This window comes from Doryrhamphus excisus, chromosome 18 (assembly GCF_030265055.1).
Source record: "Doryrhamphus excisus isolate RoL2022-K1 chromosome 18, RoL_Dexc_1.0, whole genome shotgun sequence".
NCBI lineage: Eukaryota > Metazoa > Chordata > Actinopteri > Syngnathiformes > Syngnathidae > Doryrhamphus > Doryrhamphus excisus.
In genome coordinates this window covers 14,490,867-14,504,222 of record NC_080483.1, presented here as the reverse complement: position 1 = coordinate 14,504,222, position 13,356 = coordinate 14,490,867, and the positions used below count along the sequence as shown (strand labels likewise).

Below are 13,356 nucleotides of genomic sequence, written 5' to 3'. Positions count from 1 at the left end.
AGATGGCTTTTCTAATCATCTATTAGCCTTATAAAATGATGAACTTGGATTAGCAGCCATATCAGGAGATTGATGCAGAGGACTGACAGTTGTGCAGCGTTTTTCTGTCCTTGTTAGACCCAGTTTGCGCTGCTCTCTGAAGTGAGTAGTTAACAGCATGGTAAGAGATTTTAGTTTTAGATGGCTTTTCTAATCATCTATTAGCCTTATAAAATAATGAACTTGGATTAGCAGCCATACCAGGAGATTGATGCAGAGGACTGACAGTTGTTGATAGTAGGCCTCTATGCTAAAATGTACATAATTCTTTGAAAATCATCTGATTCTTTTTAATTGTTTGTGAAATGGAAAAAAAAAATGTTTGTGAAATGCATGAAAATGTGTTTTTCTTTGGAAAACAAAGAATATTTGCAAGTGATCCCAAACTTTTGAGCGGTGGCGTAAGTGTAAAAAGAAGTGAAGCAGTGTTACTGTAATAGTATCAAATAACTACCTTTGCTAACAAGTGAGTTTGGGTATGGTGACGCTGCTGTTTTGTTTGTTTGTTTACATCATGTAACCACTTTTTTTCCTTCCCCCATCTTGATGCTGATCCGTATTTTGGAATAAATGCCAAAGAAAAAGCAAGTGAATCCTCTGATGCTACTTAAAAGGAAACTGATGTCATTCCTTACATTTGCATATTCCAGTATTGCTGTGAGATACTGATGGGACTTGACAGTCCAAACGATGTGCAGAAACATGTGATGCTTAGCAACATCTGCCGTGATACCTTTGGGCTGAGTCACACTCAGCACAAAACAAACACACCCAAGAATGTGTTAACGTGAGAAGCTTACATTTAAGCAACACAGAAGCCGGTCTTCTTTGCGGCTAATGGAATTCCCAAATGTTCCTGCTGTGTCTGTCCGTTACGGAGGAGAGACAAAGGAGATTGTGCCGAGTCAGCATTCAGCTCACATTTCAGTTGCAAAGTTGAAGAAGCACAAACCTGATACTCAAACTATTCACTCCTCCTGGTTTTAAAGATAGTCAATAAGTGTGTTGTCGCCCTCTGCTGGTTGTTCTGAAAAAAACATTTTATTCCCTATTTGACTTCTAATGAGGAATAAAATATAGTTATTGTGAGTATTTCAGGGTTTAAAAATGTCACTATAAATTCTCTCTACAGGCCAAATATCCCACGGTTGTCTCTCTTCCCGGAGGCTGTCGGTCAGAGGTCATGACCCTGCATCATCCCGAGCTTCCAGGGTAAATTCATCACACACGCGCTAGTCTTTTCGCACTTTTAAATGTGGTTTTGTTTTTGTCCTTAAGCTGCGTCGTATCAGTTCACTGGTCAGTGGAGGTCTCCAAGGAGGGCGGCGTCATGCCAAAGGTCGACTTGCTGACAAAGATCCCAGAGAAAGGTGAGATGCTCTTGCTTGGAACTACATCATTTGGTGTTAATACATGTTTATATATGTGTGAATACATAGTTCGGGGCTGCATGGTGGTTGAGTGGTTAGCGCGCAGACCTCACAGCTGGGACACCAGGGTTTGATTCCACCCTCGGCCATCTCTGTGGAGAGTTTGCATGTTCTCCCCGTGCATGCGTGGGTTTTCTCCGGGTACTCCGGTTTCCTCCCACATTCCAAAAAAACATGCTAGGTTAATTGGCGACTCCAAATTGTCCATAGGTATGAATGTGAGTGTGAATGGTTGTTTGTCTATATGTGCCCTGTGATTGGCTGGTCACCAGTCCAGGGTGTACCCCGCCTCTCACCCGAAGACAGCTGGGATAGGCTCCAGCACCCCCGCAACCCTCGTGAGGAAAAAGCGGTAGAAAATGAATGAATGAACATGCATAGTTCGAGCTGCATGGCGGTCGAGTGGTTAGCGCGCATACCTCACAGCTAGGACACCAGGGTTTGATTCCACCCTCGGCCATCTCTGTGGAGAGTTTGCATGTTCTCCCCGTGCATGCGTGGGTTTTCTCCGGGTACTCCGGTTTCCTCCCACATTCCAAAAAAACATGCTAGGTTAATTAGCGACTCCAAATTGTCCATAGGTATGAATGTGAGTGTGAATAGTTGTTTGTCTATATGTGCCCTGTGATTGGCTGGCAACCAGTCCAAGGTGTACCTTGCCTCTCGCCCAAAGGCAGCTGGGATAGGCTCCAGCACCCCCGCAACCCTTTTGAGGAAAAGCGGTAGAAAATGAATGAATGAATGAATATGCATAGATCACTTATGAATAATTTTTCTTTGCAGCCCAGCAACTGTTCCCCTCTCAAGCGCTAGGTGGTGCTGCTGAGGCCTTCCACAGCCTTTTGAGGCTTGTGGGACCTGAAGCAGCCTTGGAGTGCATCATCAGGGAGGTCGGCCTCCTCCAGGAGTCCTGAAGCATCGTGGAAGTGAATCGCCACAAATGACACATTTTTCTCTTACAAAGTTTTTATTCAGTAGAAAGTCTGACTTGACAGCAGAGCTCATTGGTTAAAATCTACAAAAATAAATAATTTAAATACAAAATGCCAGACAGCAGCCTTTTGTATTTGTAAATATCCTTTTTTTCTCTCTCAACATTTTACTCACACACACACACACACACACACACACACCCAATCACACAACAGCTCAACCATCACAATCTGGATTCTGATTGGTTTAGGTTGCTGTCACACTAGGTCCCATCAGGTCCTGCTGTCTCTGTGTGACCTTTAAGGGTAAGGGTCACAGAAACAAGACGTTTCTGCGGAGTGGTGTCTCGTACACAGGAAACAAAGATTTCACCGACGGCACCTGAACATATCAGATGACCTTGTGACCCTCCGTTGAAGTCATCTGGAGTGCTGAGAGTTCACAGGTAAGTTGGACATGAAAGCAGCTTGTAACAATTTCTTACTCACACACACACACACACACACGCAGTTCTATCAGAACATTTAGGCACAACACTTATAATAAAGTTGTACGTATGGCACAGCACTCCAGGCGCCCAGACAAGTGAACTTTGACCCAGAAGCTCACAGAGAGGGACTGGTCATGTGACTTTGGGAATAAGTATTTACCCGAAGTGAGGTTTCACCGTGTTTGCCTTCTCCAGGAAACTAAGATGGCTCATCTTATTTGTTCAAATTTGGGTGGAGAAGTTTATGCCGGAGGCTGCACGGCTAGGAGACCAGGGTTCGATTCCACCCTCGGCTATCTCTGTGTGGAGTTTGCATGTTCTCCCCTGGGTGTTCTCCCGGTACTCCGGTTTCCTCCCACATTCCAAAAAAACATGCTAGGTTAATTAGCGACTCCAAATTGTCCATAGGTATGAATGTGAGTGTGAATGGTTGTTTGTCTATATGTGCCCTGTGATTGGCTGGCGACCAATCGACAGCGGTAGAAAATGAATGAATGAATGTTGAAAAAGGATCGGTTGCACGGCAGTGGAGTGGTTAGCGCGCAGACCTCACAGCTAGGAGACCAGGGTTCAATTCCACCCTCGGCCATCTTTGTGTGGAGTTTGCATGTTCTCCCCATGCATGCGTAGGTTTTCTCCGGATACTCCGGTTTCCTCCCGCATTCCAAAAAAACATGCTAGGTTAATTAGCAACTCCAAATTGTCCATAGGTATGAATGTGAGTGTGAATGGTTGTTTGTCTATATGTGCCCTGTGATTGGCTGGCCACCAGTCCAGGGTGTATGAATGAATGGAAGTTGGTGCTGGAGATGCCGGAATCAGGATCTTGAGCGAGCCAAACACGTGGCCGCTTCTGACAGGCAAAGGCAAATGAAGGGTGTTTATATGGAGCTTGTTGCCACGGTGATAACCCCCCCTCAGGTCTCCACATACATTCAGGAAATGACATCATAAAAATATCACAACCCAATAACCCGCATCTTTCTTGGCACTTGACTGGTAGCAGTGTTGCCATGGTGATGTTAAGAGCGTTGCCAGGTAACCGCATCCATCTAGAAACCTGCCACCACCAAATGAAGAAAGTACCCTCCAAAAACATAAAAAAAAAAAACAGTAAATAATGTGGCAGAATGGAGGGATTGTTCTAATAATAATCCCAAGTGTTCAATTCCCCACCAGTGTCAAAGCGCCTCAGACGGGCCTGAAGAGGAGTGTGCAGTCGTCTCTGTCCGACGTCGTGATGACGCCCGGGTGCATCGGCAAGGCGGCACCCGTCCTCATGTAGCATGAGACAATTTTCTGGTCCAGTTGCAGCTGAAAAGGGATGCTGTCGAACGGCTTTGGGTCCAGATCCAGAATGGAAACGGAGTAGGAAAAAGAAGGAGGTCTGGAGGTGAAGAAGTCCCTGAGACACCTCTGACCGGAGAGACTATAACGAGGAGACCAATTAAAAAGACACGAAGAAGACATTTCATGAGTTTAGAAGCAAACGTACACTTCATCGTCATCTTCCTCTTCGCTGCTTGGCACCAAGGCAACCATGATGGAGCAGTCCTTTGCCGTCATGGCGACGCGGTACTGATGGACCTGCGGTTCGAATACACGGCACTTAGAAGAGGAAGCAGCTGAGCTCAGTGACACCAGGAACCAGTCTCACCCTGGCGACAGCAAAGTCCACAGAGCCGTCGTCCTCCGTCGGACACTTCTGTAATCTCTCCAGGAAGGCCTCGTTGTACGGACCATCCACCTGCAGGCGACTTCTGAGGGGCACACAGAGGAAGTCAATGAGAACCCAATCAGTACCACAGAATAGTATAGCATTTATTTTGGTGCCTTTCACAATTTTTGACAATGTAAACAAAAACAAGGAGAGGAGATCCCTGCTTTTTGTGTCCTCACAAGGGGGTGCTGTAGCCTATCCCAGCTGTCTCCGTGCGAGAGGCGAGGTACACCCTGGACTGGTGGCCAGCCAATCACAGGACACATATATAGACAAACAACCATTCACACTCACATTCATACCTATGGACAATTTGGAGTCGCTAATTAACCTAGCATGTTTTTGGAATGTGGGAGGAAACCGGAGTACCCGGAGAAAACCCACGCATGCACGGGGAGAACATGCAAACTCCACACAGAGATAGCCGAGGGTGGAATTGAACTTGGGTCTCTTCGCTGTGAGGCCTGCACGCTAACCACTCATCCACCGTGCAGCCTCATACCTCATAGATTCATTCATTTTCTACCCCTTATCCTCAAGAGGGTCACGGGGGTGCTGGAGCCTATCCCAGCTGTCTTCAGGCGAGAGTACACCCTGGACTGGTGGCCAGCCAATCACAGGGCACATATAGACAAACAACCATTCACACTCACATTCATACCTATGGACAATTTGGAGTCGCTAATTAACCTAGCATGTTTTTGGAATGTGGGAGGAAACCGGAGTACCCGGAGAAAACCCACGCATGCACGGGGAGAACATGCAAACTCCACACAGAGATAGCCGAGGGTGGAATTGAACTTGGGTCTCTTCGCTGTGAGGCCTGCACGCTAACCACTCATCCACCGTGCAGCCTCATACCTCATAGATTCATTCATTTTCTACCCCTTATCCTCAAGAGGGTCACGGGGGTGCTGGAGCCTATCCCAGCTGTCTTCAGGCGAGAGTACACCCTGGACTGGTGGCCAGCCAATCACAGGGCACATATAGACAAACAACCATTCACACTCACATTCACATTCATACCTATGGACAATTTGGAGTCGCTAATTAACCTAGCATGTTTTTTTTGGAATGTGGGCGGAAAACCCACGCATATACAGGGAGAACATGCAAACTCCACACAGAGATGGCCGAGGGTGGGATTGAACTCGGGTCTCCTAGCTCTGCGTGCTAACCACTCGACCACCGTGCAGCCCGGTGAAAATACTCTTTAGCTAGCTCGTCCCCATCCAAACCCTCCTGCTGGCTTGATGTTGACATTCTCCTTTGATTTCAAATCAACATTTCCAATAAATGCGCATGTTGCAATTATTAGATTCAACCCCCTCGAACCCATTCTCTTCAATTGCCAATATTCACTAACAACAGAAGAAAATAAGTTCAATAATGGGAGTGTTACAGTGGGCATTGCTGTTGAGACTGGTAAGGTGTGTGACATGGAAGAGGCTGGATTTGAACTACAAATGGAGTGCTTGCCGCACACGAAACCCCCCCAGCTGCCCCCGTTCACAGTGTCACTTTGCTCGCAACATGTGGCTGTTCTGGATGCGTTTTAAAAATGGCCTATTTTTTGGAGAACACCAATGTGTGGGGATCTACTGGATACTAGACTATAATAATAATAATAAATAAGAATAATACGTTACCGCTCTTTGGGAAAATCCTGTAGGTGTTGCTCCACTCTGCGATAAAGAGGATAAAGTCCTTCAATGTTCAAAGTGTCCAACATTTGGGTTTGAAGGATCCGGAACAAAACGCTGTCACTGGGTAAACCCTGAGAACCTGCACACAAACAGCAGACGACAACCATACTGTCAAATTATCGATTAAATTATCGTAAGACTCATGTGATGCAATTTTGGAAACGTTGGGACTTTAGCAATAAAATGCTTCTCCAAGATGGAAAACATCAACATAAAAGTAACAGTAGCAGAAATGCAGCTACTGACCATGTCGACTTCTCTCCTTGTTGAAGAGGCTGGCATCGCAGAAGCTCCGCCCCTCTTTCTGTCGCTCCGTCACAACCCCGCCCCCTCCTCCACCACCACTACCATTCAGCAGGGCGTTCACCAGGACCTGGGGGGGGCATCACATTAACATTCATCTTTTAAAAACATCAACATTCAGTGTGCTCACATAAGAGAAGCTAATATGTTAGTTAGCATCTTAGATAAATAAGTGATATTCATCCTGTATAGACAATTAAAGAAAAGATTTAGTTTACCTGGATGAAGTCGTTGAGGACCGCTTTGCCATTCACATGACTATTGATTCGATTGTTTCCATACAGGAAGTAGGGTCTGAGGTGATACAGCAGAGAGTTCAGGTCCGGCGAGTCTTCGCCGCCGCCACCGCCGCCCTCCTTGCTGCTGTATATACACTGACCTCCCTGACACACGGGAACATTTGTCATCTTCAATGTGGACAGCCACTCGCCAATAGCTACATTTCCCAAACCTTTGAGCTGTTTTCTCATGACTGTAACATGAACAAAGAGCTAGGAGACCCGAGTTCAATTCCACCCAACAGAATGGCCAAAATTAGGAAATAGCATGTTATTGTTGTTATTTTTGTGGGCTGCACGGCGGTCGAGTGGTTAGCGCGCAGACCTCACAGTTAGGAGACCCGAGTTCAATTCCACCCTCGGGCATCTCTGTGTGGAGTTTGCATGTTCTCCCCGTGCATGCGTGGGTTTTCTCCGGGTACTCCGGTTTCCTCCCACATTCTAAAAACATGCTAGGTTAATTAGCGACTCCAAATTGTCCATAGGTATGAATGTGAGTGTGAATGGTTGTTTGTCTATATGTGCCCTGTGATTGGCTGGCGACCAGTCCAGGGTGTAGAAGACAGCTGGGATAGGCTCCAGCACTCCCCGCAACCCTTGTGAGGATAAGCGGTAGAAAATGAATGAATGAATATAATATTGTGTAGGTTGCACAGCAGTCGAGTGGTTAGCGTGCAAACCTCACAGCTAGGAGACCCGAGTTCAATTCCACCCTCGGCCATCTCTGTGTGGAGTTAGCATGTTCTACCCGTGCATGCGTGGGTTTTCTCCGGGTACTTCGGTTTCCTCCCACATTCCAAAAACATGCTAGGTTAATTAGCGACTCCAAATTGTCCATAGGTATGAATGTGAGTGTGAATGGTTGTTTGTCTATATGTGCCCTGTGATTGGCTGGCGACCCCGCCTTTTGCCCGAAGACAGCTGGGATAGGCTCCAGCACCCCCCACGATCCTCGTAAGGATAAGCAGTAGAAAATGAATGAATGAATATCTCTTTCTCTGTTTGGCATTACTCATATTCCCAAATCAAGGAAACGTATTGCTTTGTTTTTAAGTGCATTAACGCCATCTAGAGGACTTGAGTGGAACAGCAATGGTCCAAATACTTCATTGATAGCTTTGACAATTAACTTCTGTAAGTTAAACGGTGTGTCACGGACTTTGTAAAGTCGTAAATGTGTCACCTTGAAGATTTTGAAGTTGTTCTGAGGTTCTTCTATGAGTTGTCGGATGGCAAAGTGCATTCTCTGTCTGCTCCTGACGGAACCCAAGACAAGCAGGAGGTGAAGAAGAAGAAGGCATATGAAGAAGCAAAGCCTGAAGAAGCTGGACTCACCCTGAGAACAAGTCGAGAGGACAGTACAAACTGCGTTTCTTCCAGCGCCCGTTGGCCACCTGCGGTGCGACACGTCAATGTTCACACAAAAAAAAAAAAAAAAAACCAACCGTGGGTGTCTGTGGTTTTCTGTGGTTTGACGGATGCTGTGCGGTTTTTTACCTTGTAGTGTTGATGCATGCAGAAGCGACACACTTTGGTCTTCACGTCTCTGCTGATGTGCTTGGCGGACGGCAGGAAGCCACACTTGGGCTGCAAGAACAAGGAGCGGGACAACTTCATCTTAACGACCGTCCTCAAAAGAGCGTCTTCTGCTGGGGTACCTTGATTTCCACACACAGTGGAGGAGGGCGTGACGGCTGCTGGAGGCTCGGAGATGTCAGGTTTGGCAGACATAGAGCACAGCCGCTATAAATGTCCATAACTTTATCACAACGCCATGCTGACACATAAAAAAAACATACATTTGTTATTTTTCTTTTTGTTTTATTTTGTAGTTCCACCGTGAGATTCGTGTCGGTCTTACCAGGTCGCTGATGTTGAACTTTGATTGACAGCTGTCGCACAAACTCAAGGGGCAGCTTGACTACTTCCTGTAAAGAAATTCATAAAACATCCATTATGAATTAAGCTGTTAGTTTCAATTATCACTTCAATGTGATTAATATTTTATTCCTATACACCAGGGGTCTCAAACACGCGGCCCGCTCAAGTTTGATATGGATGCTGTATGGTATCATGTACCCAGAAAAAAATTATTACGTTTGATTAATGTTCATGTTAAAGGTTAAATAACTGTTAATAGTTACCCTCCCTATCCGTGTGGAAGTGGTAAGTTTTGGGTGTTAATTTGTGTCTAATAATAATTAAAAAATAAATTTTATTTGTATAGCACTTTTCAGAGTACTCAAAGACGCTTTACAGTAGAGAAATAGAAATAAAAATAAAGTAAACAAAAAATAGAGTAAAAACAGAGTAAACGATGCATTAAAATACAAAATCAAAACATTCATTCAGAGCTAAAACAAGGCTAAAAGGGGGGCGGACATTAAAAACGGATTTAAACAGGTGGGTTTTGAGTTGTTTTTTGAAGGTGGGACGGTCGGGGCAAGAGTTCCAGAGGGTGGGGGGGCAGCAATGGAGAAGGCTCTGTCTCCCCAGGTTTGGAGGCTAGAGGACTTCTAATGTTAAAAACCGTATTAAGAAGGTTGTAAATGTACATTTTCTGTGCTGTAACTAAAGTATTCCCTTCATAAATAAGAAATCCTACTTGGTGGAAATTAATCACGATCAGGTCTGGAACCAATTAGTGATAAACGAGGGATCACTATTGTACTTTCTGGTCGCATCTTTAAAAAGCGATGATGTGAATGAATCCATTTGCTTTACACCACTCATTTACATACGTTTCATGTCCACAGCCGTCCATTTTTTTCCGATAACTGCCAAGTAGTGACAGCCATCTTGTCAACATGCATCATTATCATCTTAAATTGATTACGTTTCTGGATTATTTATTCACGTTTGTACTTGGGGGCCCAACATGTGATGTGTTCAGCAGCATTCTTCACAATCACGCCATGTGTCAAAAAAGACATCAGCTGACTGGCGACTCTGAAGGCCATCAAGCGTATTTGTTCTTCCTTTAGAAGAAGCTAAAAACAAAAGCTGCTTTGTGGCAGCTTGAATTTGGAGTTTTAATTTTTGTTTTGAATCGTTTTTCCTGAAGATGCTGTTTCATTCTTGAAAAAAAATATGACATACTTTACTAAGTTTACATAAAAGCTGTTAAAGCCAGTGTTAGGTCATGTTTTGTGTGTTTCCCTTAAAGGGTGGCAAACAACAACAATGGTCTCTGTTTTTCTAAGGATGTCACAAGATCCCGTGAGATTAAAGCGGGACAAGATTTCTCATTCCGAAAAAAAGGCCTGGAACGATAATAGATAATGGCACAATAAATGAAAACGAATTTGATATATTTGCTGGTCAAACAAGCAAGAAGAGGTTTTACTTCTGTACACTAGTTTCAGTATTTTGGCGCCTTTGTTCCATACAACAACGGCATGAAGGGAATGAGACCCTGGCCGTCCTTAGAGAAGTAAGTTTAAATGCATGTAAACATCTCAGAAGGAATTATAAAGGCTTAAAAGGTCATTTTTGCAGATTTTCCCCTCATCGTCAATGGTTCTGGAAGGAATTGAACACTAGTTTTATCGAGATGAAAACAAAGGCTTACTCCACTGTGGATGAACTTCTCTCCCAACAGGTTGCTCATCACGTTGCTGCTGAAGTCAACAATGTTCTGGATCTGCCTGAAGGCCTGTTCCGTCGTCTGCAAAACACAAACACGTGAGCAAACAAAGCATCCTGTTTAGGGCTTTAGCGTCACATGCTAAGGAGGCGTAGGCAGTAATCCACCCCCCCTCCCCCCTTGCAAGTTTTGTTTTTAGCTTCCTTTTACGCTTGTATGACAGTTAATGTTACAAATTTGACCTTAGAACAGATTAATTACCACGCAGACCTCACAGCTAGGAGACCAGGGTTCAATTCCACCCTCGGCCATCTCTGTGTGGAGTTTGCATGTTCTCCCCCGTGCATGCGTGGGTTTTTTTCCGGGTACTCCGGTTTCCTCCCACATTCCAAAAACATGCTAGGTTAATTAGCGACTCCAAATTGTCTATAGGTATGAATGTGAGTGTGAATGGTTGTTTGTTTTTATGTGCCCTGTGATTGGCTGGCGACCAATCGACAGCGGTAGAAAATGAATGAATGAATGTTGAAAAAGGGTCGGTTGCACGGCAGTGGAGTGGTTAGCGCGCAGACCTCACAGCTAGGAGACCAGGGTTCAATTCCACCCTCGGCCATCTCTGTGTGGAGTTTGCATGTTCTCCCCGTGCATGCGTGGGTTTTTTTCCGGGTACTCCGGTTTCCTCCCACATTCCAAAAACATGCTAGGTTAATTAGCGACTCCAAATTGTCCATAGGTATGAATGTGAGTGTGAATGGTTGTTTGTCTATATATGTGCCCTGTGATTGGCTGGCGACCAGTCCAGGGTGTACACCGCCTCTCGCCCAAAGACAGCTGGGATAGGTTCCAGCATAACCCCCGCGACCCTCGTGAGGAAAAAGCGGTAGAAAATGAATGAATGAACAGATTAATTACGTTTACGTTATTCCGTACAACAAAGGGTCGGTTCAGGAGGAAGATTCGCACTTCCTCTGTACGGGGAGAGGCAGGGAACACTTAAATCCTGAAACAAAGGCAGGGCCACATATGCATGGCGAGCCAGTAAGAACTAATAAAAACTGACAAAAAAAAAAAAAAACACGTAGAACAGGCTGCTTTGGCAAGCATCTAATATGTCAGATGAACACACACACACCCCAGGATAGCATCCAAAGAAGCATCCTGCAGAACCTCATATTTACCTGCGGGGGGTTTTCCGAGTCCTCAGCAGGATATTTGAGCAGACGCAGAACTTTGGAAAGCTGTAGGGAAAATAATAGCAGAGGACAGTGGGACTTTTATTTGTACATCGATAAGATTTTTAAGACCACAGTAAAACATCACAACTTCATACTGTAGTTAAAATCATATCAATAAATAGATTATTGTGTTTAGTGACTGTCATCACTTGGGTGTGTTCAACTAGCACACAAACATCTGTCAAACCAGAAATGTTTGTGTTACTTTTACATCATCATCACACTAACACCTGTTTTTAATAGTTCAAACCCTCTCCCATTAATCCGATTTCAGTGTACTGGAACAACAATAGTATACATATTGCTAAATGACAGTGTCAATGTCTCACTTTTTGTTTTTGTTTTTTGTTTAATAGGAACAAATGTCCCAAAGTACATCCGGTGAGGAGAAAATGAACACAACACAGCTGATGCCATCACTTGTTGCTCAATAACATCGACGTGCTCGGGCCGGTCCCATTCCTAAGCGGGGGGTGTGCATGAGTGTCCATGAACGCACCACGCAGCTATATCTGTTCTCAGCCGGCTGACACCGGCTAATAAATTACAAGGTAACTTCCCTCAGGTGGGTTTGAAATTGTGTCTCAAAAGTATGTTTAAAATGTATATGTTGATAATTTTAAGTGTTTTTATTATTTTTAATGTCTTGATATTGATTGGACGCAAGCAACACGGCCGAGTTAGCAAACAGCCTTCCGACGTTACATGAACCCCGACAAAATGACACTACACAATGTTGTTAAAACACATTTCCGGACATTTTTTACAAAGTTTTCCATTGTGGAAAAGGCGAAAGTGAGCCTGCTGAAGATGACTATAAAGTGCCAAGCTAACATTGGGCGTCCAGGTCTAGCCCAACTTGCCTCCATGTTCAATGTTAGCCTAGCAGACTCACCTGGACGTGGGAGACCACCAGGCTCTTGTTGCCTTCCCCGTGGTACCTCCAGTCATTCTCGTCCATTTTGTCCACTTCCATCGCGGCCAACGTGGATCCCGTCGGCGGACAAAGACGAACACGCTGCTAGGGGACAAGTCCTCCAACTATTTAGTTGGTATGTTAGCAGCCAATTCAGACCTACTTTGCAACACCCGGCCGACTACCGCACATTAGCACAGACGTACTTCCTTGTGGGATTTCAGAGTAAGACAACGTAACTTAACTTAGAGGGTCCTATTGATTATTTTGGACATTTAAACGTTTTCCTTTGACATATTCTACAAGTATAATACAGTGCAGGGTTATTTAAATTATGAAGAATACACACGTACATTGAAATTTAAATGTAAATCAAAATTTACTTTGTCTTTTGATGAAAGGGCAACGTTTTTGTTACACGGTTTCCGATCTGACGCTGGTGAACCATGCCACCTTGACGGATGACTTTGATTGACAGTTAAATAAACTAATCTGCGTCAACGTTGTACCCGGATGCCAGGCCCATTGCTCTCTGATTGGTCAGAGTTGTTTATGAACGGAGCTGCTGTATTATTTGACAACCTGACTGACGACGTCAGAATTCTGAAGCGGAAACGTCGAGTTGGTCATATGACACATGAGTCATGTTTGCACCTTGTTTAAAGTCATTCAGTTTGGAAAAAACACAACAATATTTGCCTTTTTTTCCGTCTTTTATCC

General features: G+C 44.6%; 2 protein-coding genes across 3 annotated transcripts in view; one reads left to right on the top strand and one right to left on the bottom strand.

Annotated features, from left to right (window-relative positions):
- Positions 1–2,489, top strand: part of cenpp (centromere protein P) — a 63,034-nt gene extending 60,545 nt beyond the window's left edge. Inside the window, exons 8-10 of one of the 2 annotated variants that reach the window (XM_058054637.1) lie at positions 1,172–1,251; positions 1,318–1,409; positions 2,253–2,489. In XM_058054637.1, the coding sequence (XP_057910620.1) occupies positions 1,172–1,251; positions 1,318–1,409; positions 2,253–2,383 (303 nt within the window). In that variant the 3' untranslated portion in view covers positions 2,384–2,489. The remainder of the gene's footprint in view (positions 1–1,171; positions 1,252–1,317; positions 1,410–2,252) is intronic. The other variant, XM_058054636.1, reaches the window with a different exon arrangement.
- A 59-nt stretch (positions 2,490–2,548) lies between these two features.
- ippk (inositol 1,3,4,5,6-pentakisphosphate 2-kinase) lies at positions 2,549–12,839 on the bottom strand. Its single transcript, XM_058054634.1, has 14 exons — positions 12,616–12,839; positions 11,664–11,723; positions 10,471–10,566; positions 8,761–8,827; positions 8,558–8,676; positions 8,397–8,486; positions 8,235–8,293; positions 8,083–8,155; positions 6,840–7,004; positions 6,565–6,691; positions 6,262–6,397; positions 4,550–4,652; positions 4,388–4,479; positions 2,549–4,321 (listed from the first exon to the last, which is right to left on the bottom strand). The coding sequence occupies exons 1-14, from the start codon at positions 12,694–12,696 to the stop codon at positions 4,084–4,086; spliced, it is 1,506 nt and encodes a 501-aa protein (XP_057910617.1). The 5' UTR covers positions 12,697–12,839; the 3' UTR covers positions 2,549–4,083.
- Positions 12,840–13,356: the final 517 nt, after the last annotated feature.